Source organism: Esox lucius, chromosome 4, assembly GCF_011004845.1.
Source record: "Esox lucius isolate fEsoLuc1 chromosome 4, fEsoLuc1.pri, whole genome shotgun sequence".
Lineage (NCBI taxonomy): Eukaryota > Metazoa > Chordata > Actinopteri > Esociformes > Esocidae > Esox > Esox lucius.
Genome location: NC_047572.1, coordinates 4017809 through 4041869, shown reverse-complemented (window position 1 = coordinate 4041869; position 24061 = coordinate 4017809). Strand labels below are relative to the sequence as shown.

At 39.0% G+C, this 24061-nt stretch overlaps 2 protein-coding genes across 5 annotated transcripts; one reads left to right on the top strand and one right to left on the bottom strand.

Annotated features, from left to right (window-relative positions):
• Positions 1–4144: 4144 nt before the first annotated feature.
• LOC105029312 lies at positions 4145–12643 on the bottom strand. 4 transcript variants are annotated; one of them, XM_013131935.3, is made up of 3 exons: positions 12612–12643; positions 9217–9289; positions 4145–8830 (listed from the first exon to the last, which is right to left on the bottom strand). In XM_013131935.3, the coding sequence occupies exon 3, from the start codon at positions 8624–8626 to the stop codon at positions 6554–6556; it is 2073 nt and encodes a 690-aa protein (XP_012987389.1). In that variant the 5' UTR covers positions 8627–8830; positions 9217–9289; positions 12612–12643; the 3' UTR covers positions 4145–6553. The 4 variants fall into 4 exon arrangements, with proteins under 4 accessions (XP_012987389.1, XP_012987392.1, XP_012987390.1 ...); XM_013131938.4 differs by lacking the exon at positions 12612–12643 and adding an exon at positions 9573–10407; XM_013131936.3 differs by lacking the exon at positions 12612–12643 and adding an exon at positions 10231–10407.
• Positions 9618–21876, top strand: LOC105029314. Its single transcript, XM_010902604.2, has 7 exons — positions 9618–9696; positions 19814–20008; positions 20105–20218; positions 20330–20413; positions 20520–20938; positions 21026–21147; positions 21839–21876. Exons 2-5 carry the CDS (start codon positions 19819–19821, stop codon positions 20831–20833), a joined length of 702 nt encoding a protein of 233 aa, XP_010900906.2. The 5' UTR covers positions 9618–9696; positions 19814–19818; the 3' UTR covers positions 20834–20938; positions 21026–21147; positions 21839–21876.
• The last annotated feature ends 2185 nt before the right edge of the window (positions 21877–24061 follow it).

The window sequence follows — 24061 nt, the reverse complement described above, 5'->3', positions numbered from 1 at the left end:
TCTGTTTGTAAGCACAATTAACTCCTTTACGATGGCTGCAGACATTTAAGAAAGGGACGTTGAAAACGTATGTAAGTAAACTCCACTACTACTCCACCAATCTGAATTGTTCAGCACCGCAAGCCCCACCCAAAAAGTTCTGGTACTCTGGGAAAGTCCCACCTCCCGAGCAGGGACTGTTTTGTGGGTAAAATGTAGTTCCTGGTTCTAGACCCTTGTTCCCGCAGTGGAAACGCAGTGAGTTCCTCGAAAAGTTCCTAGTTCCTGGGTATAGTTCCTGTGGTGGAAATGTAGCTTTTGAGTCACTCTTGTCCAAACAGAAGTCTTCCGTGTTTTCACGTCACCTTTTGGTATCGCCTCAGCTCACTTGGAACCTTGATGGAGCAGGTACTAAAAACAGTATCAGGTACTGTCCTAACTTTTGCTCAATAGAAACGCAGAAAAGGGGAGTAGAGTTGAGCCGGTACCATGCAGTGGAAAAGCCCCCCAAAACGAGTAGAGGCGAGTGGAGTCAAGCCGGTACCATGCATTGGAAAAGCGACAGTAGCGTGGCAGAGATTGGTTGGTATGCGGGGGCTCTCATCTCCACCTTCCATCATGGACTTGGAGAAAACATCTTCAATTTCTGATTCTGGAGCAGTGGGCGTGATGTCATGGCTCAACTATCGACAGGGTTTCCCAGAGTCAGGATCAGAGAAACCCATTCAGTTGGGAGGGACTTGGATTTCTCAACCTGAGCGAGATAGAAGAATGAGGGATCGTCGTTCCCTCTGCCTCTACTGTGGGGATCAGGTCACTTCTGATCATCCTGTCCGGAGCTTTTGGAAAAGGCAGGTCTCGCCCATGTTAGAATTTGCAGTTGCATATAGTGATTAAGTACTAGAGAACCCATACAAATCAAGGGATAAAATACATTCAGTATTTATTGGAATGAAGCAGCAGAGTTGTCCTATTAAATGAACGTTCCAAAATGTTCTTACTGCAAAATGGTTTCTAGTGGTTATATAGCCTACATTGAAGTGTGTGTCTCCCTATCACATCTCCACAAGGACCCCCATGCCAACCATCGGGTTCTACTGGCTGTCTCCTTCCTGGGAGGAACAATGTTATGCCCTCAAGGCTTTTGTGGATTCTGGGGCTACTGGCAATTTTATGGATATTGTGTTAGCTCGGCAAACAGGGGCCAGGAGTTACAGTATTTAGTGGATGGGGAGAGGTTTGGGCCTGAGGAGAGATCTTGGGTTTCTGCCTGGAATGTCCTGGATCTGGTGTTGATCCAGAATCTTCATCGCCAGTACCCTGGGGAAACATCTGATGCCTTTCCCATGGGGGAGGACTTCTATCCCCACCACTGGGGGCTGCTAACTGAAGTATATCAGCATATGGATACTGTGGAATCATATGAATGTACAGTATGTTTTATTGGAAGTTAAAAGTGCCTAGATAATGAGAACAACAGAATCATCTGTGTTTAGAATCTCTCTCTTTAGTTCACACTCTGCCAACCTCAGGAATGTGAAATGTTTACATTGACCATTTGGCATGGGGTTCTTGTTGAAATATGGCCTGTGTTAGGTAGACAAACCCTTCAATGTATATACCAACTAGCAACAGTCTTTACAGTGAGATTGATTTGAACAGCCAAAAGGCAACACATTAGTTTTCATGCTACTGGTTTATGCCATTTTGTCACTTAAAAAAGAAAATCTATTTTTTGTTTCTTATTTTGAGAAATCTCTGCCCCATTCCTGCTCTTAGGTCTACCTACACACCATCACAGTATTTGCATAGTATTTTAGTTTTCTTGAACTGGAGTTACTTAGCAAATCAGGTATTACTGAGGTGAATTATTGATAGTAAAAAAATACTACATGTTACTGACTTAATAATTTAAGTAACGTGTTTTAATAATAATTGAAAGTATTTTAAACATTTTGTTTTACTTTCTAAATTTGAAATTCTCACAGGAATAATTTTGAAAATGTAAAATATGATTAAGATGTAGGGGTGTAACGATTCTTCTTAACCACGATTCGATTCACGATTTGTGGTTGTCGATACGATTCAAGGCCGATAATGGTTCATTTAGAACGATACGATCCGAAACGATTCAGTGACTTGAAATCGATTCAGTATCTTTTCACCCAAAAATCCAACCCGTTTGACTAAAATAAATACCTGGATAGTGGACAGTGCAGGTGAAGTTTCCTAGATTCCTGTTGTTTCTTGTAAGGGAATCAGGTATCAATTAATTATGGATATAAACAAACAAGTAAACAACAATTAATAGCAAATGCTTTCACATTTTATTTGAATAAAGTGCAACCAACACTTTAGGTTGAATTAACAGGAAGTTAAAATGTTCTGCTCTCATTTTCAATATTCAATACATTTTCAATAAAAGTACAGTAAGTGCAACCAACATTTCAACAGTAGGTTTACCTGCTACTTGTGCTTTTGTTTTTCAACATAAAAATACTACTATATTACTATCAAAAATTAAGTGCAACCAACATCTCTTCAGGTTGAATTAACAGTAGGTATACCTGCTACTTTTGCTGTCGTTTTTCAACATAGAAATATACAGTACTAATATCAAAAATAAAGCGCAACCAACATCTCTTCAGGTTGAATTAACAGTAGGTATACCTGCTACTTTTGCTGTTGTTTTTCAACATAGAAATAATACAGTACTAATATCAAAAATAAAGTGCAACCAACATTTCTTCAGGTTGAATTAACAGTAGGTTTACCTGCTACTTTTGCTGTTGTTTTTCAACATAGAAATAATACAAATACAGTATTAAAATCAAAAATGAAGTGCAACCAACACTTTCCACACACTGGACCGCTATGGTGGCTTGATAATTTCTCGCTCGTCGGCTTCTCCTCTGCCATCTGCCATGCTATGTTTTGTTGTCTTTGCGCTGCTGCTGGCCCGGGGCGATGACGTCGCGGATAGGTAGACTGAATCGAGTAACGTTTATCGCCTTTATCATTAAAAGTGCTAAGAAAAAACATTCCTATAAAGTCTGACGTGCTTAAATCCAATGGGTTATTTCCTAGTATCGATACAATCGATTGATTACATTTTAAAACGATGTTAGATCGATATATGTCGTCCGGAAGGCCAACTTGCTGAGCACAGATCGATGTAGTTGGATCATAGGAATATATATCGATACATCGATGTAGTAGATGGATCGTTACACCCTTATTAAGATGTTTATTCTCCTCTCCTATATTAATGGTAATACCCATGGTTTACTGTCCGATATACAATCAACAACTTTTAACAAATACACATTCAGAGTTTACCACCCTGCTTAGATACAGTATATTTTACCTTTATAGCCTAGATTATACATTTACACTTCATATTTCAAATGTCAATCTTGCTGGTTGTTCCTAATGACACCAGTTGTCTTTTTACAGACAGACCAAATTGAGAAAATAAATCTCTGTTGTCCAGTGCGATCAACTCGGATGTGATTGCTGAAAATGTCACAATTAGTGAAAAAATATCAGATTGAGCTTATTATAATTCTGAACCTGTGATGACTCATTCCCAATTAAAAACTGCAATTTAAGTTGCAGGAGCCCAACCCTATTAATGCTACTACAGCCTAAAATGTCAAGGCTACCCTGTCCGGCATCCCCTCGACAGGTGGTGCTGGGGCTATTTCCCTTTAGCGTGACTCCTGGCCACTGCCTTTAAATAATCATAAGTCACAATGATGAATAACTTTTCATTCAGGAGCCCCCACTGTGTTTAACATGCATATTCTCTATTGTTGTAGATATACATTGGTCATTTTGCAGACGCTTTACCCAGAACAAGTTACACATGTTGTTAGGTTGAAGTGCCTTGACTTAAGACAGGAAGATTTTCCACCATGCCAACTTAGGGATTTACTTGATCTAGCAACCTTTTGGTTACAGGTCAAATCTTTAAAACTGCTAGAGATACAATGGAAAGTAAGTATTAACTTAACAAGAGAAATAGTAACCAGGGGTACATTAAAAGCGGTAACACCATTTGGCCTAAAAAATGTGCCTCATCAACTGGGTACACAGTACACATTACTTTTAAAGAAAGGCCCTTTTTGGCCAGTTTGTACATTTAAATTATACAGCAATAACAATGTATTAAAAAAATCTTTATTTAAAATGGCACATAAGATAATACATCATACATTAGAAGATAAAAAAAAAAATGACAGCATAAGAACATTTCATTGTCAAAAGTAACACCTAAAAGGATGGGGAAAAAAGTACCCAGACAACATTCAAAGATCAGCACAACATTTAACTCCATATACCATATGATTAAGGCAATACCAAAAACAACTTTTCTGACACTTACATAAAAAGAAATATTGAAATGATTGAGGAAGCAGTTCTGATACTGAACAGTTCAGACAATAAATGACTGACATAGAGAACAAATACATTTGTGAGAAATACGTTATATATTGAAAAGAAAATAAAAGCAACATGTTGGTCCCATGTTTCATGAGCTGATAAAAGATCTCAAAATCAACCAACAAATGCATATCTCTATCATCCAAATCCATATATTAGGGCCAAATTAATTAATTTCAGCCAACTGATTTCCATTGTTTCATGTTACATTTACATATTTTTAAATGCTTAATGAGTTCAAACATAATACCCTATTAGAACATGATACCCTATTGATTTAATGCAAATGAAAACATGCAGTCTGAAAACATGTTTGTAACTAGGATTTTAATGTATGAATCAATATATTGCATCCACAGCACTACGAATGAGTGGTTAAATAACTTTAGCCCCATACCTCACTTGAAATTTAAAGTGGCACGAGAAAGCTTCATTATTGTTTCAATTGCAGAATGTCCCATTAGGCAACCACAATACTAAGCAAAATCTAAAATGGCACTGAGGATGGATAATGTAACAATGTAACTCCAAATAATAGAACACAAAAAGTGGGTGTAAGGGATCAAAGGATTAGGTTGAGCATGAACATTCCATGTAGATGTTACGCGGTAGCATAATCTTCTGAATACAGTAAATGCCTGACTAGCATATAAACGCTCAAATGTTGATTTTAATTTTCATTTATTCACTGGTAACAGGTAGCTTCTTCTGCTATATTTGTTTTACAAAAAAATTGTTACTAGCAGTTGCAGTGAAATGTTCATCCATCAGACAATATCTACAAATCTGTTAATTCACATCTGCAATCCAATTTACACTGCAACCAGCAAAATATATAATTGTACAAGCTGATGATACATGCCTGACAGCCCACTTGATTTTCAATAGGGTCCAGTCATTCATTATCTTAGAACTTACAAGTTAGGCAATATGAAGTGTAGGCTAGGTGTTTTCAAAGTCTGAGACATCAGTCCTTCCTTACCTTCAGAGATTGTTGACAGACCCCATAACAAGGTAGATATCAGAAGCTGACTGCAAATGCAAAAATGTGTATGAACACAACATGAACACACAAAAGGTACTTCATGAGATGTCACAACGTTCAGGGCATTGCATGCATATTTGCAGCCCTAAAAAAAAGCTTTTTCTATAACCATATTTGCATTTATTTGTGTTTTTCCAAAACTGCAAAGGTTAATGAATTTTGATAAACTTTCACACAAATGATGAGACTAACAAACTGATTCAATAAAGGAACATTCTGAATAGGCCAATGAACTTGCTAATGGCAGATCGTACAGTAGAAGATCAGTCCAAAGACATACTAGTGACACTGACTCATTCAAGCAGTTTTTCTTGATTCGATGTGGGTTTCCCAACTGACATGACTAATAAATGTGTGCATGATGTGATCAAACAAAATCACCAGCATTAAAATAAAAGTATGTTTTTGTAGTAGGCTATTGAAAAACAAAATAATGAATTGGCTTGTAGCGAAGAGGGACTAGCCCCAATTATCTTAGCTATTGTTGTGTGCATTTACTGGCGGATTCTCAATTTAATAATCCAGCATTGCCTGATGGGAGGCATTTTGTTTTGAAGACTGAATTCTTAAATAAAAAGTGTACATAACTTTAATATATTCACAAGTTACATTTTTAAGGATTATCACCAGCACTGTGTTAATAAATTAATCTACAATTAACACTACCTGCCTGCCATGAAATCATGTAAATAACATGTCTCTACCATTATGATGTATATTATCTGAGAATAGCTTGTTCTAAAAACATTTTAAAAAAAACATAGATGACTGCTTTCCCATTTCTTTTGCACCTCCTCTGAAGATCTCTGGCACCCATTTCGGGAGGTACACCTCACACTTTGAAAACCCCTGTAGCCATACACGGTCGGTTTACAGTTTAATGAACACCTTTCTCACAATTTTGTGGTATACAATTCGTTATTATGGCCTTGCCTCATTGTAGCAACGCATTGGAAGCTCGGGAGAGTCGAAGACCATTAAAGTAAATCATTAATGGTGATGCAATGCTTCAACCTCTTTGATGTTTTAGTGTTTTGTCCCAAGCGAATGAATAATTATTTTCCATGACACATTGCCATCATCCTAGTGGGAGGCAACAGTGCATCCTATCACCTCATACTTCTGTCCCATGACTTTGCTCAACTTCATTTTCATTATGTGACAAATTGGTCCATCTTCTGTAATTGTCTCCATACCTACACGCCCTCTAATAACCTGTGGTTTGGGATGGTTGAGAACCACAACGGGTTGGTTAGGGCCTGGTTGTTTCACCAGCTGGTCCTCTTTTAGTGGAGTTGGACAGAGGAACACCATGTCCCCTGTGGTTCCTAAAACATGTGCAAAAGTATTTGACCAAGATGAAGCTTGTCTTTTCCTTTTCTTGTTTTGTTTGTTTGATTCAGGTGTGCAACGCTGAAGACTGCTAATCTGCGGACTTAGCTTTTCATTGTCCACTTCTACACGTATCCTTTTCAGTGATAGCTTTAAAGATGATGAGAACTTGCCAGAAATGTCCCTCTTGTTTGCTGTGCAGCGCAGGACAGACGCTTTTCCAGTGTCAATTTGGCCAATCCAAGTGTCCCTTGTCATAACTCCTTTTTTGGCTACACTTGGAGGACTTGTGTTTAAGTTCAAAACAGTTTTCCGTTGGAGCTTTAACGTGACACTGTGCTTGTCCTTCTTCAGTTCCAAAGCATTTCCAGTTAGTGATTGGGTGTGTGTGGAACACTGATCAACCTCGTCAGCAGTCTCCACCTGGTGACAGGCTTTTGCAGTCTTAAGCGACTTATGTGCAGCAGACAAACATTTGGTGGTCTTTACCTTGTGTTCAGGCCCATTAACCACAGTTGTCATCTTAGAACTAGTGAGAACCAAAGAATTCTTGGCATTCCCCTGCTCTCCAGTTCCTGAGGGCATATTGTTACCCACAGCTATGCTTCGAAGAGCCCCAGCCAAAAGTTGAGGGTTACTCAGAGAAAATACAGCGGAAATTACTGGAAACCCTTTGGGTCCTGGAAAGTCATTAACTAATGGATCATCTGACTGATTCCACCCAGAGTTGTTTGTGTCGGAAACATGACCAGTCTTAACCTCTTTAGGTTGTTTTTTTTGGGAGGGGATTACCAGTGGGCTACTTTTAGGGGTGCCCAAGACAAGAGGTAACTTTGCATCAAGAACACCTTGATCCATACAAACTGAAGGCAAGGAGTTGCCTTCACCTTGTTCCATCCTGGACACACTTAATACAGGTGGAAATGAAATTGAGTTTTGAGATTTTTTCTCAGAATCAAAGTTCTCTACCTTAACTTCTTCCTTTATCCCAAATGGCTGATTAAAATGTTCCTTTCGCTCATCTTTCATAGGGGGCAGAAATTCTCCAGAAGGCTTTTTCAGTCGTGTTCCATTTGTGTAGAGGGCAGTTGTTATTAAGTTTTTCTCAGGGTTATATATTTGCGGTGTTGATATATGGGCTGTACAATTTTGCACTGGCTTGTCTCCATTTGGAGTGCTGTTGAACATAGCCGACTTTCCCATAGCAGTATTTTGTGAGGTTGTGGCCCTACAGTCTTTTGCTACAGACCCATAAGATTGTTGGGGGACGAGTCTCAGCTTGAGTTCCTTGGTCCCATTGACTGTTTTCACCTCAACAAGCTCCACAAGGCAGCCAGGGGGTATGGTCCCCTCTTCGGGGAAAGAAACAGTCAAAGGCCTGTTGTGTTGTATCGGTTCATTTAAAGGTGCCAACAACTCTACCTCCACTTTGGGCAATAGGCTTGCATTTACTGTCCCATCCATTGGCCTTTCGTCATTCACTCTGGTCATGTTATTCCTAGTGCGCAATGGTGCAACCCTTGCATTTAACATCCCAGAGGTGTATCCCACAGTTGTAGAATCCCTGGGCAAAGCACGGGGGAGAGAGGCAGGTTTACTGTTTCTGCAGACATTCAGACTGGGTCTTTTCTCTACAGATGTACTGTGCATTTGCTTCATATGCATTTCAACATATTCTTTAATTGCAGCTCTGTAATCACAGAGCTGACATTTGAAGGGTTGCACTCTGTGGTGCTGTTCGACATGGTGGTTTAGTTCAGCCTCGCTGTATGAGACATGGTTACAATAAAAGCAGTAAAATCTCATTATCGCCTCACGCTCCATGACTGGTTTATTCTGCAAAATTGGTGGCCATAAAGTGACATTTCTCACAAAAACACAGGCTGGAAGTTTTTGATTTTATCGCACAATTTGTGTCAAACTCCCATCTTCTTGCATGCTAGTCAAATGAACTGAGTGTTTTGATTAAAAAAAATCACAATTGATATGTTCTTCAAACGTGTAACTCCTGGTTGGGCTTATTCCTGCCTGTATGGAAAAAATAGGAAGAGACATTAGTGCTTAATTAATTCCATACTAACATTCTCTCAAATCATTATAGGCATGTGGTCAGACAAGCCATATTACCTAATCTGTTTTTTGATATATTAGTGAAGTCACTTAATATTGAAAACACCAATGAAAAATACACCGACATTTTGTGTAAACAGTGTTGATAACCTCACTTGTAAAATGAGATAATCTAAATTACAGCCAGTTAAATTATTTTGAAACATAACACTTATGACAAATTTCAAGATACAGCCTGTCTAAAGATTGTAGTCCTATATACTCATTTAATGCCTGTAGTTTAGCAAACAGTCATCCCTTGAGCGATATTTTATCCCATATCAAGTATGTTGGCAGGCACCAACCTTGCAGCTTAATAACCATGATGTTGCCTTCGTGGGAAATTATTTCGGCACCCCTCGCCAGCCTAAAACATCTCTGTAAATAGCAATTGAAGTTTGAACTCAAACTAACATTTAAAAATCATCAAGCATTTGAACAAATACGAAAACAGACAATAACTTCATAAGTAGATAAAAATGATCTTGGGCAAAATAAATCTTACATTGGTCCACTTTTCATGTGACCTATATTGCGCAATCTGTGGCTGCCACTACAGTGCGTAGTTGTATACAGTTAAGGGATTCTCCAAGTACTGGAGTACAAAAATACTTCAAAAACCACTAAGATGGATTTTTCTTTGCTATAAATAACAACAAACCCTTTGTCAGTGGGACCACCTCTGGCGGTGGTAATACATGGAACGGCTGAGGGCGCCAAGGAGAGGTTTGAGAACACCTGGGTATTATGGGCCACCAGCCACTATTTGCAATAATCAAATTTCAGTAAGTGTATAGCAAAACACAAAGAATAGCAATATTACTGTAATGTGACATAAGTATAAAGATTAATATAGATACATAATAATTACATGCAATGCATATATTTTATATAAAACTCTTACAGAAAAATAGGAATGCTCTACATTTAAATCACGCACATAACAGGTAAGACAAAATGAAAATTACATTCCGTATTTCTAATCTTGTTTAATGCATTGGTTTTTGTGGTCAACCGTTACTGAGACCGCTTATTCGTCGAATTAAACGCAGTAGTGCGCGACGCGACTCTGCCTTGTTTTGACCAAGATTAAGGCCTCGCGAATTCCGTTATTATTTATCTTCGTACGGAATGTCGGACATCTAGCGAGCTAAAGCAGGCTAACGTCCGAAAAGACTGGATGTGACTTAGACAATTGCTTAAATGACAACATGTCTTAGTATTCATTCTCTTACATTGCATGTCAGTTTAATTAAGATCAGAAAATAGACGGGATATGCTAGCTGCGTTAGCTGGTCAATGTGTGTGAGCATTCTAACCTTTGCTGACACTTCAGGCGAACATGTTCTGCTGCCTACACTTCGCACGAACTGTCACATCTACACGCCGAGTGTTGACTTCAAGTAACTGACTGATTTGTTTTTGCAACAAATTACAAATTCAACTGCTGGTTAGCAACGACGTGATATTTCTCCGTATACTGTTTTTTTATCAGCGTCTTGTGAGCAACATTAAAAAAACATTTCCGGGTCACTGAAATTAGGAAACATTCAAAATAAAAGAAGCTTTACTTCAATTACTTTCAAACTGAAATTTTTTATTTATTGTTTAAGAAAAAGTACAATTGACAACAATTAATACTTTATCATATTTAAGAGTAATTTACATCCAGCAACACAATATTTTCCACACCCTCTTTAACCCCCAATGCAAAACACTAAAGTAGACTGTACATACATATGTAATATGTATACATGTACATATTATGTACATGTACATATTACCCTATACAGAAAAAAACTATTCTATACGCCACAGTGATTGTATGGCAGGAATTGTTCAGGAGACTATAGAGTGATTAAATGCAAAAAAAAAAACAAGGATTTTTGATGGCATTTTACTCCACCCATACCATTGGCCACAATGTAACTCAATGGACATGAAATACATATAGCCCTATACAGGAAAAACTGTTCTGTATGCCACAGTGAATGTATTGTAGGAAATGTTCAGGAAAGCCTGTAGATTCAAAGCATGCTGGAAAATAAAGGGGCACTGTGTATTTGCAGTTGTTGCTGGCATTTTACTCTCCCCATACCATTGGCCATAATGTAACTCAATGGATATTAAATACATATTGCCTCGTACAGAAACAAGTACTCTATAGACTGCAGTGAATGTAACGTAGGAAATGTTCAGGAGAGTGTCTATTAACCAAATAAAATGTGTGTTGGATGGGCACTGTGTGCTACATCCAGCAACACTATTTTCCACACCCTCTTCAGTCCCCACGGCAAAACCCTATAATATACTGTACATGACTCATACAGAAAAAACTATTCTATACGCCGCAGTCAGTGTATTATAGGAAGTGTTCAAAAGACTGTATAGTGTGAAATGTGCTGGAAATTTAAGGGGCAATATATTTGCAATTGTTGATGGAATTTTACTCCGCCCAAACCATTGGTCACAATGTAACACAGTGGAAACATTTGTTAGCCAACAGATGAAAGGTGATTTTGTGTCTTTTAGAACTTCCTTTTCGCCCACTCGCTCAGGTAATCTGCACTCTAAATTAATCTATTGAGTTGCATGGTTCACTTTTACAATGGCTGTTCAACTTTCCTGCTTGACTATGCAGCCTTACAAGGCTCTGCATTACTAATGCACTATTAGTTCTGCACCCAAAGACTATGCAAATGTCATACACTAAAGTACAGATTTCCTTGAGATGTGTGGAATTCAACAAGCTGAACATGTACACTCACCTAAAGGATTATTAGGAACACCTTTTCAATTTCTCATTAATGCAATTATCTAATCAACCAATCACATGGCAGTTGCTTCAATGCATGTAGGGGTGTGGTCCTGGTCAAGACAATCTCCTAAACTCCAAACTAAATGTCAGAATGGGAAAGAAAGGTGATTTAAGCAATTTTGAGCATGGCATGGTTGTTGGTGCCAGACGGGCCGGTCTGAGTATTTCACAATCTGCTCAGTTACTGGGATTTTCACGCACAACCATTTCTAGGGTTTACAAAGAATGGTGTGAAAAGGGAAAAACATCCAGTATGCGGCAGTCCTGTGGGCAAAAATGCCTTGTTGATGCTAGAGGTCAGAGGAGAATGGGCCGACTGATTCAAGCTGATAGAAGAGCAACTTTGACTGAAATAACCACTCGTTACAACCGAGGTATGCAGCAAAGCATTTGTGAAGCCACAACACGCACAACCTTGAGGCGAATGGGCTACAACAGCACAAGACCCCACCGGGTACCACTCATCTCCACTACAAATAGGAAAAAGAGGCTACAATTTGCACAAGCTCACCAAAATTGGACAGTTGAAGACTGGAAGAATGTTGCCTGGTCTGATGAGTCTCCATTTCTGTTGAGTCAGAATTTGGCGTAAACAGAATGAGAACATGGATCCATCATGCCTTGTTACCACTGTGCAGGCTGGTGGTGGTGGTGTAATGGTGGTGAATTCCGTTATTATTTATCTTCGTACGGAATGTCGGACATCTAGCGAGCTAAAGCAGGCTAACGTCCGAAAAGACTGGATGTGACTTAGACAATTGCTTAAATGACAACATGTCTTAGTATTCATTCTCTTACATTGCATGTCAGTTTAATTAAGATCAGAAAATAGACGGGATATGCTAGCTGCGTTAGCTGGTCAATGTGTGTGAGCATTCTAACCTTTGCTGACACTTCAGGCGAACATGTTCTGCTGTCTGATGAGTCTAGGTTTCTTGAACATGACAATGAGTTCACTGTACCTAAATGGCCCCCACAGTCACCAGATCTCAACCCAATAGAGCATCTTTAGGATGTGGTGGAACGGGAGCTTCGTGCCCTGGATGTGCATCCCACAAATCTCCATCAACTGCAAGATGCTATCCTATCAATATGGGCCAACATTTCTAAAGAATGCTTTCAGCACCTTGTTGAATCAATGCCATGTAGAATTAAGGCAGTTCTGAAGGCGAAAGGGGGTCAAACACAGTATTAGTATGGTGTTCCTAATAATCCTTTAGGTGAGTGTATATGCCAACTCTATACCTATCATCTTTACCAGAAAACAGTTTTTTACAGAGTTCACTCCCCTGTAGCATTAAATGACTTTTACAAGCTCGTATGATACAGAAGTCATCTCCTGTGGCATGTCGTTTGACAAATGTCCAGTAACGCCGCAAATACATCTATATTGTGTTGTTATTAAACACTTTCATAGCTGAATTAAACCACACTAAGGACCTATCCCTATTAATTTCTATTACTATATTATATATATTGAAAAAATTATTGTTTATCTATAAAGTATAGAACTGTCTTTTGGCCTCCCCTACATGTCTAAAGGTGGTACAGCAGGCTAATGACCGGTAAATGAAAATCATTGACAACTACTTTAGATCGTTGGCTGAATTGTTAAATAATCACCAAGTAAAGTGGTAATTAAAATCTTCATTATCCCAAGGATCAAAACTGATAGCTGTTCAGCAATTTGGAATGTGGCCAATGGAATGTGGTCAACAATTAAAAATAATCAGTGCCCATTGATTTTCCAGCATATTTTGAATCTACTCCACTCTATACACTCTCCTGAACATTTCCTACAATACATTCACTGCAGCGTACAGAATTGTTTTTTCTGTATGAGTCAATATGTATTTCATATCTATTGAGTTACATTGTGGCCAATGGTATGGGCGAAGTAAAATGCCAGCAACAATTGCAAATACACAGTGCCCCTTGATTTCTTTGAATATAATTACTCTAACCACTCTCCTGAAAATTTCCTACAATACATTTTTACAATATACTCTAAGCAAAGTGGCTTGATCGATTAATTTAATATTATTAAAATAGCGTTTTACCGCTGACATTTATTTTGAAGGCTAAATCCGAAAACCGGAAGTCTTATTGTTGCTACGGAATCTCTAATGTTGCCAGCATGACACTACTAAGCGTATTGTGAGCAACATTAAAAAGTGCTTCCAGGTCACCCAGTTTGGGAACATGTCAAAATAAATGTCCCCTAACATAATAATAGAAAAGTGCTATAAAACTGTATTAATTCATGATTTATGACACATAACTTCCTACACATTGGCATTGGTTAATATATGTTCATATTTAAGTCACATTTGCATAAAATCTGGGTTTTGAAATGTGTTTGAAAGTCTAATAAATTCAGTAAATGCATATCACTGTACATGCAATACATAAAGTGAGGGAAAAAAAATATTTGATCCCCTGCTGATTTTGTACATTTGCCCACTGAAATAATCAGTCTATAATTTTAATGGTAGGTGTCTTTGAACAGTGAGAGACAGAATAACAAAAAAAATCCAGAAAAATGAATGTCAAAAATTTTATAAATTGATTTGCATTTTAATGAATGAAATACGTATTTGATCCCCTCTCAATCCGAAATATATCTGGCTCCTAGGTGTCTTTTATACAGGAAATCTGTAGGGTACACACTCGAGTGCTCCTAATCTCAGCTTGTTACCTTTATAAAAGACACGTGTCCACAGAAGCAATCAATCAATCAGATTCCAAACTCTCCACCATGGCCAAGACCAAATAGATGTCCAAGGATGTCAGGGACAAGATTGTAGACCTACACATGGCTGGAATGGGCTACAAGACCATTGCCAAGCAGCTTGATGAGAAGGTGACAAAAGGAAGAAAAACAAAAGAACTGTCAATCTCCCTCGGTCTGGGGCTCCATGCAAGATCTCACCTCGTGGAGTTGCAATGATCATGGGAACGGTGAGGAATCAGCCCAGAACTACACGGGAGGAACTTGTCAATGATCTCAAGGCAGCTGGGACCATAGTCACCAAGAAAACAATTAGTAACACACTACACTGTGAAGGACTGAAATCCTGCATTGCCCACAATGTCCCCCTGCTCAAGAAAGCACAGGTACAGGCCCGTCTGAAGTTTGTCAATGAACATCTGAATGATTCAGAGGAGATCTGGGTGAAAGTGTTGTGGTCAGAGGAGACCAAAATCGTGCTCTTTCGCATCAACTCAACTTGCCGTGTTTGGAGGAGGAGGAATGCTGCCTATGACCCCAAAAACACCATCCCGACCGTCAAACATGGAGGTGGAAACATTATGCTTTGGGGGTGTTTTTCTGCTAAGGGGACAGGACAACTTCACTGCATCAAAAGGACAATGGACGGGGCCATGTACCATCAAATATTGGGGAAGAACCTCCTTTCCTCAGCCAGGGCCATGGATGGGTATTCCAGAATGACAATGACCCAAAACACATGACCAAGGCAACAACTGAGTGGCTCTAGAAGGAGCACATTAAGGTCCTGGAGTGGCCTAGCCAGTCTCCAAACCTTAATCCTATAGAAAATCTGTGGAGGGAGCTGAAGGTTCAAGTTGCTAAACGTCAGCCTAGAAATCTTAATGACTTGGAGAAGATCTGCAAAGAGGAGTGGGACAAAATCCCTCCTGAGATGTGTGCAAACCTGGTGGCCAACTACAAGAAACATCTGACCTCTGTGATTTCCAACAAGAGTTTTGCCATCAAGTACTAAGTCATGTTTTGCAGAGGGGTCGAATACTTATTTCACTCATTAAAATGCAAATCAATTTATAACATTTTTGACATGCTTTTTTGGATTATTTTTTTTGTTATTCTGTCTCTCACTATTCAAATGAACCTGCCATAAAAAATATAGACTGATCATTTCTTCGTCAGTGGGCAAATGTACAAAATCAGCAGGGGATCAAATAATTTTTTTTTCCTTACCGTATTGCCTCCCCAGCAGGCACCTTAATATCAATTTGAGGTCAAATATAAGTCAAGATTTGATCAAGATGCTGTATAACATTTTAAATTCAGTTTGCATGACAATTTATTCCAGTGGTAGGTGGGTGAAAATACGAAGCTAATGCCACACAGAAATTGGTTTAATGTTTATGTAGGCAAATATGTTTGACATCCGATTGACATATAAATCAATCAATTTTAGATGTAGAAATTGATGTAATATAGACATCACATTGACTTCAAGGATTGGTATGTTTACTTAGTATTTATATATTATATAATATTATATTTATACATTCATGGCGTAAAATGAATTCATCATCAGCTTGATTATGTTTAAATATTTTTTTCCCCTAACTGAGGCCTCAAAACGCATCCTTTTGGCACATCTCCTTTTGAACCGTATGTAGCCATTTGATACATTAATTCACGCCCAGTGATGTGCTTTTAGCTCATATTGTCATGAGTATCTGGCAGTTTTCAGAAATAAAATCGGTGATTGGACGGCAAAGATATATGAGACAGGAACCACAATTTTTCCCAAATTTGAAGCTCCGGCTGGAAAGTGTTAATTAGTGTTACATTTACAGTAGGTCTAATGTTTTACAGTAAAAAAACATTGACATTTGATGTCTGATAAACAAAAACAGGTACCCTACAGATTTTTTTATGATTTCCTTTATGCAGTTCAACAGATCTGGACACAATTCCCATTTAATGAGGATTTCCCCTGCTGTTTAAAACCACACCTGTAGATGTCGCTGTGCTAGTACCCTCTGGTTATGACAAGGTCAAGTGTGAGCCGCGAGAATCCTAAAACGACCCAAAGGAAAATACTTTCAAATCATCATGAACTCGATCGTGTCCAGCTTACGTTCATCATCTTTTAATCAGGTGGATGTGTTGACATCTCATGAAATGTAAAACATAGGTTAAACTTAGAAGAATGCGTGTTTTAATGAAACATAAGTTTGTGCAATCACTATTTCTGGTACTTTTTGTGTATGCTATAATCTCCTGCCAGTGAAAGCTAATGTAGCCTGAATAATGCTAGGCCAGTTGAAGCTGTGTAAAAAGGGGAAGCGTCACATATGTGCGTTTGCCACAGTTATGTCGATGTAATTCAGACATATTGCAATTTAATATTTCCCTATAGACAAAGAATATGCTACAAACACTTTAGTATGGCTTCAGAATGTACTAATTAGAAAGTTAGCTAGTAACATTAGCATGGTAGTATTGCTATGAGTATAATGCTAGGTCACTTAGCCTGGCAGCTAAACTAGCTAGCTAGCCTACCGTTTTGGAAAATAATTTACATTTGGGGACCTTTAGAAGTATTTGAAACTCAGTCTAGAATGGGTTAAGGTATGGTTTTTAAATGTCAAAGGGGTAAATGTTAATTTTACGTTTGTTTGAACAACTTCTAAATAGGCAGCTCCCATGATTTTACATGTACTTTACGCATGAGTGCGCGAAATGCATTGTAGCATAGGAATCTCTCCGCCATTTTAGATTATTTTCAGTTTCGAGCAACGCTGTCGTAACTGGACAGTCGCTGTGTATCGGCTCGATCCTGTATTCAAAATTATAGCACTTGACAGACTGTTGTACGTTTTTCATGAAGTAAATAATCAAAATGTATAATAAAATGAAAGGAATAAACTAAAATAATACAAATTATTAATGCATTTGAAAATAATAATAATCAATTAGATATATAATAAACATTATTCCATCAAATGAAATATTAGTAGATTCATAATAAACTAAGCTTTGGAAACTAGTTTACTATTTTTGCAGCTATATTTTGTGTGATGGCATACCACAGAAACTGGCAGAAATGTCATGCCGAGGTGCTGGCTCTTGCAGCTGATGATTCAAACAGCAGTAATGCAGATGCGTTGCTGAGGGCTGTGACTCAGTGTTGCTGAGTCCATTGAGGATGAATCTGTGTCTTTGTCACCTTTAGCTGATGCCAACATCTCGTATTATGACTCTGATGTATTAGTGCTGTCTTCTGACACTGACTCTGAGGTTGCTGACAATCTGTCTGAGGATTCTGCAGAGGAAACTGCTCCTGATCTGGGAAAAGAAGTTGCATCTTGGGCCGCAACCAACAAATGCAAGCGGTCTGCACTAAATGAACTGCTAGACATTCTAAGACGCCAAGGACATGGCCTCCCCAAGGATGCCAGAACACTGCTGAAGACCCCCAAAAGAGTGGCAACAGTTGAAATGTGTGGTAGACAATATGCTTACTTTGGTATTACATCTGGCATTTTGAAGGTTTTAGCCCAGTGTCCTGATTTCTATGAAGATTGCATAGACATGTGCATCAACATTGATGGTATTCCACTGTTTAAATCATCAAATATGCAGATGTGGCCAATCCTGTGCAATTTCCATGCTTTTGCACCCTTTATTGTGGCACTCTATTGTGGAAAAGAAAAACCCAGCCCAGTTCAAGATTACCTGTCCGATTTTCTTCAGGAGTTCCAGCAACTTAAGCAAGACGCCATAGTGAAAATGTCCAAATTGGGCCCAAAGTGTCAATATTTTGTGTGGCCACCATTATTAATGATTCATTCATTACTTGGGCATGGAGTTCACCAGAGCTTCAAAGGTTGCCACTGGAGTCCTCTTCCACTCGTCCATGACAACATCACAGAGCTGGTGGATGTTAGAGACCTTGCGCTCCTCCACTTTCCGTTTGAGTATGCCCCACAGATGCTCAATAGGGTTTAAGTCTGGAGACATGCTTGGTCGTTATCATGTTGGAATACTGCCCTGCAGCCCTGTCTTAGAAAGGAGAGGATCAAGATCTGCTTCAGTATGTCACCGTACATGTTGGCATTCATGGTTCCCTCAATGAACTGTAGCTCCCCAGTGCCGGCAGCACTCATGCAGCCCCAGACAATGACACTCCCACCACCATGCTTGACTGTACAAAGACACACTTGTCTTTGTACTCCTCACCTGGTTGCCGCCACACACACTTGACACCATCTGAACCAAATAAGTTTATCTTGGTCTCATAAGACCACAGGACATGGTTCCAGTAATCCATCTTCTGTGGTCTGCTTGTCTTCAGCAAACTGTTTGCGGGCTTACTTGTGCATCATCTTTAGAAGAGGCTTCCTTCTGGGACGACAGCCATGCAGACCAATCTGATGTAGTGTGTGGTGTATGGTCTGAGCACTGACAGGCTGACCCATCACTCCTTCAACCTCTGCAGCAATGCTAGCAGCACTCATACATCTATTTCCCAAAGACAACCTCTGGATATGACGCTGAGCACGTGCACTCAACTTCTTTGGTCGACCATGGCCTGTTCTGAGTGGAACATGTCCTGTTAAACCACTGTATGGTCTTGGCCACCGTGCTGCAGCTCAGTTTCAGGGTCTTGGCAAACTTCTTATAGTCTATGCCATCTTTATGTAGAGCAACAATTCTTTTTTTCAGATCCTCAGAGTTCAACCCCATGTTGAACATCCAGTGACCAGTATGAGAGCGGAGTGTGAGAGTGAGTGTGATAACACCAAATTTAACCCACCTGTTCCCTATTCACACCTGAGACCTTGTAACACTAATGAGTCACATGACACCGGGGAGAGAAAATGGCTAATTGGGCCCAATTTGGATATTTTCACTTAGGGGTGTACTCACTTTTGTTACCAGCGGTTTAGACATTAATGGCTGTGTGCTGAGTTATTTAGAGGGTACAGCAAATGTACACAGTTATTCAAGCTGTATACTCAGTACATTGTAGCAAAGTGTAATTTATTCAGTGTTGTCACATGAAAAGATAATCAAATATTTGCAAAAATGTGAGGGGTGTACTCACTTGTGAGATACTGTATATTACTAAAACGAATGTTCCTTAAGGCTTTTCCAGTAAATATCATTGTGAGGGTGGGGAGGTTGTATACAATTCTTGTTCTGAGAGTGGAGGAGAAAATTCTGCCCTTATGTAGATTGCATGCAACACATTCAGAGAATGACGAAGATGCCTAAAGTTAGTTGTTGCAGTTGCCGGAGTTCCAACTGCAATAAATCAATTAAAGAAATCTCTGCATATTTTGTTCTGGTTGTTGTACAGATCTCATGATGTGGGTCAGGGCAGTTTGGACAGAGCCAAAGGGAGAAGAGGCGGGAGTCATCCCGGAGGTTTGGGTGAAGGAAAACATGGTTTACTGGCTAACAGGGGCTAATGTAACCAAAGCAGCCGAAGAAATGCAACAACCAGCAAGCAGCTGGCAAAGGTTTCCACTGCTGAAAATCAAAATCAACTCAAGTAAGTTTACATAAAGATTTTTAAAGCTAAATCTGGGTTATTCTACTACTCAAATCAATTTAGTTATTATAAGCATGCTTGTTCCATTTACTTCAGAGAAGCGAGAAGAATGTGAAGCATTCGACCAAACAACAACTGCAGAGCTAAGTGAAGAAGAATGCACTCCTGTCAGGAGGGTGAAGAAGAAAACATACCCAGGGTTTATCCTAGGTATAGAATAAGTGCACATTGTGGCAGCCCCATAGTTTCTGGTGCTGGACAATAGTATATGTTTGTGACACTATGCATTGTGGTAATACTGTTGTTTCTCCTCTTACACAGATGAGGATGAAAGCAGACTAGATGGTGCTGGAACCGGATGTGGTCATGTGCAGAAGCGATGTGTGGAAGCACAGTCACAACACAGTAAGCAAACTGTTAAGCATTATAATTTAGATATATTTATCTGAAAGTGCTTAATGCAGCAAATCCGTCATCTAATTGTTCCATTTTGTTGTATTTCATTCGTCAGGTCCATCCTTGCCAAAACCACCAAGGGTTCAACAAAAGAGATCTAGAGCTAAGTCCCACAGTCTCCTACACATCTCTCAAACTACGCCCCAAAAGATCCCAAACTCGGCACAAGAGCTGTCGCTCTCCATTCCACAGCACTCCACGCCAGAGATCCCCCTCTCCACGCCAGAGATCCCCCTCTCCACGCCAGAGATCCCACACTCCGCGCCAGAAATCCCCCTCTCCGCGCCAGAGATGCCCCTCTCCGCACCAGAGATCCCCTTCTCTGTGCCACAGCACTCCGCGCCAGAGATCCCACTCTCCGCACCATAGCCCTACACACCAGCATTCCCACTCTACTCATTGGAGGTCCCACACTCCACATAGGGGGAAACCAGCACCCAGAGGGTGGTGAACCATTCCCATTACATAATGGAAGTTAGTATACCTCCTTATTTTCTTACTGACAGTGGTGTTGTTGCAAATGGGACAAACATTTTTTATAATTTCTGATTTGACCTTCAGAGTTCCAAAGACGGGTCCTCTATCTGCTGGACGATATTCGGGAAAAGCTGTCCCAGGTGGGCCGAAAATGTGAGCCCCCAGACTCTCAGTTCCACCTGGTGAAGATGAACGGCAGGCATGAGGTCAAGAATCTGGCTGATAAAGGAAATAAAAATCTGATTTGTCAGTTTAACTATGCCAGGCCAATAGTAATACTGTTCCTATCATATTCAGTGTTTTCTGTGTTCCTGATTTCTTTTTCTTTTTTTTACTCTCAAAACTTCACATCTAGTCACATCATAAAAGCTCTGTTGAATAGTCACATTTAGGTATTAAGTCATTGCCTGAGTCATTATATGAAGTATTGAATAAGTTGTCATATGCAGTTTGTCTTGAATAATCTTTCCATTTCTATTACACATTTCTAGAATGAACTGCTGTTTTGTAAATCAATATAGTCTTCTTGTATGACAATTAATTACATGATCTGCCGACAAATTGCAGTACAAGCTGAACTGTAAAATCAACTGTTCATTCTGATGGCACTGACATGTTGATTGGCACAAGTACTTGCTTTTGAGACATAAACTAAGCATTTTACAAAGCATTGTAGAGGTAATAACTGTGGGGCAGTTTGTACTGATTGGATCGAAAATGCACTTACTGTTGTGCAAACGTTAATGCTAATTTTAGAAATGCACAAGTGACTGAGAAACTAAGACAGTCCTCTTCTGCTTGAAGGCTCAGCCACTCTGGTCACTTATTTGTATTGCTCATTCAGCTAAAGAAATATTGGTTTCTGATTTCACTTGGTTATGGTTTTTCCTTTTACAGAGTTCGTACAAACAAGTTGATGGCCATGATGAACATGGATGGCACAGGGCCAAAGAAAGTCTTTGGCAAAACACGGCTCTGCCAAGTTATAAAAGGTAATTGTGTAATACTTCATTACTTTTCTAGTATGATTTGATTTGATCTAGATCAGTTCTGTCCAGTCCTCTGAGATGCTCAACTTGAGTGTATCAGACAACTGCACCTTACAGATCTGGAATAAATACGTTGATTTGTCTTGAACATGTACTTGGCAATTCACTTCATTGACTTATTACCCAATTGCTCTGAAAGTACCATCTAATACTTCTTCATTATCCATGCTTGTTAAGAGAGTTCTAATTGCATGTTAGTACCAGTGATGGTTTCTGAAAATCTTATAATTTATTCTGTACTTTCTAATGTCCTATAATTGTGATAAAGGTTGCTCCATCTTCATTCAGGTGCTTTACAGCAGTCAAAACCAGCATTGTCAGGGGTGGAATTAAAAAAATAATAATATGAAGAACTATCTCTGGTCTGCTCCCGACAGATATGGGGGTATGGGACGCCAAAAGGGCCAGACAGCAGTCGATGTTTGTTCAGGTTCAGAATAAGTACTTGACAAAATCCAGCCTACATTTGTACTGTTAAATTTAAAGCTGTACTTTTCTTAAACTTTTGTTTCATTTTTTGGTTGTCAAGAATAGGACAGTGTGTGGATGTCAAATGGACATCATGTTTTTGACATCAGTTGGATTAGCATATTTGACGTATTGTTTGACGTCAAAGTTTGATCTAAATTTGATGTATTTTCTACATCAGTGTGTGGATGTCAAATGGACATCAAGTGTTTGACATTCAGTTTGATTTGCATATTTTACCTGTTTTTGACATCAGTGTTTGATGTAAATGTTATGTATTTTTAACATTAATTGCCCACTGGGTCATAAAGCTATGATTCTATGTGCTGCAGTCCATTTTTGGAAATACTCTGGGCCCAGTTGTTTAAAAAGTTTAATAGAAATATTGAAATCCCATGTTTTGCCATCCAGGATCAGGTTATCCATCTTACTTTTGGGCCAGTTTTTCAAAGCAACATTGGATTGGATCACCCTGATCCAGATTTCAAACTTTTTAAGATAACCATATCCGGATTACTTCTGCTCTTTTGGTCTCTCATTTAAGAACTGATTTATAAGCATCATCTCTTTTTTTTGGCAAAGGATGCTTCCAGCCTTGTTTCTTAGCTCCCGTGGCAGTAACTTCTGGCTCTATCAGTGAGGATCCATTTTCGTCCTCAATGAGTAGATCATCTCTGATGATTGTGTCATTGTAATTAATATACAGAGATAAACGACAGTTCAAATTAAATATATTATTTTTGTTTGATATTGACAGCTGTTTGGGGGCTTATTTTATGGGGACTAAATATTTTTTACTTTACTGAAAGGCTGAATAGGTAGCCTAATGTCTACCTCATCTGCTTTATCAGTGTAACAGTTAAACAAATCAAGCGCAAAATATTAAATGTAGATATACTACATTATAGAAAATGTGTATTCTTCACCAATTTTAAAGTTTTATTACATGTTGTTCCTAAAATCCATCCTGAATCCACACTTCTGCTGGGATCAGGATAATCCTGATTTTTTTTTAATCAAAGTTATCCCAACAAAACAACACTTACTGAAAGTTGAATCCTGATCAAAACCAAAATTGGATTACATAATCTAATCCGATTTCAGAATCCTTATTTTCTTTTGAATAACCCATTTTCAATCCGATAAGCGAAATCCGCCCAGATTACTTCTGAAGAACAGGACTCACGAGGACGTGTATAGTGTCAAATCATGGGGCGCTGTGTCATTCGCTGGTCACTCTCTGATGAGGGCAATGTGTAATAAGAAGACGTTGAACGTTGCAGATCGCAAGTTAACAAATAGAGCCAACGTGATTCCATATTCCACTCATTGAAGGACGCACCGTTTGATCTAGTTCTGTTTCTCTCTCTGAACGTTTCAAAACGTTTTATCTTACTAACCGACCTTCAACTGTGCTCGTTAACTCATTGTGTGGTTTATATACGTCCTATATTTCGTGTTTTAACAATTAAAATATAATTGCGCTAATCATAAAAAAAAATCATATGCTCAGTGAACCCATTTTTAAAAATGCACATTTAATATATTCGTAGAATTTTATATTTCTCTTCATTTAGGTCAAGGTTCCAACTTTTGTTTTGAA

Bases quoted from the DNA above. Each gene is read 5' to 3' on its own strand.
- LOC105029312 (XM_013131935.3), bottom strand. From the start codon at position 8,626: ATGGAGCGTGAGGCGATAATGAGATTTTACTGCTTTTATTGTAACCAT.
- LOC105029314 (XM_010902604.2), top strand. From the start codon at position 19,819: ATGATGTGGGTCAGGGCAGTTTGGACAGAGCCAAAGGGAGAAGAGGCG. The intron at 20,219-20,329 runs GTATAGAATAAG...CCTCTTACACAG, and splicing joins ATACCCAGGGTTTATCCTAG to ATGAGGATGAAAGCAGACTA. The intron at 20,414-20,519 runs GTAAGCAAACTG...TTCATTCGTCAG, and splicing joins GGAAGCACAGTCACAACACA to GTCCATCCTTGCCAAAACCA.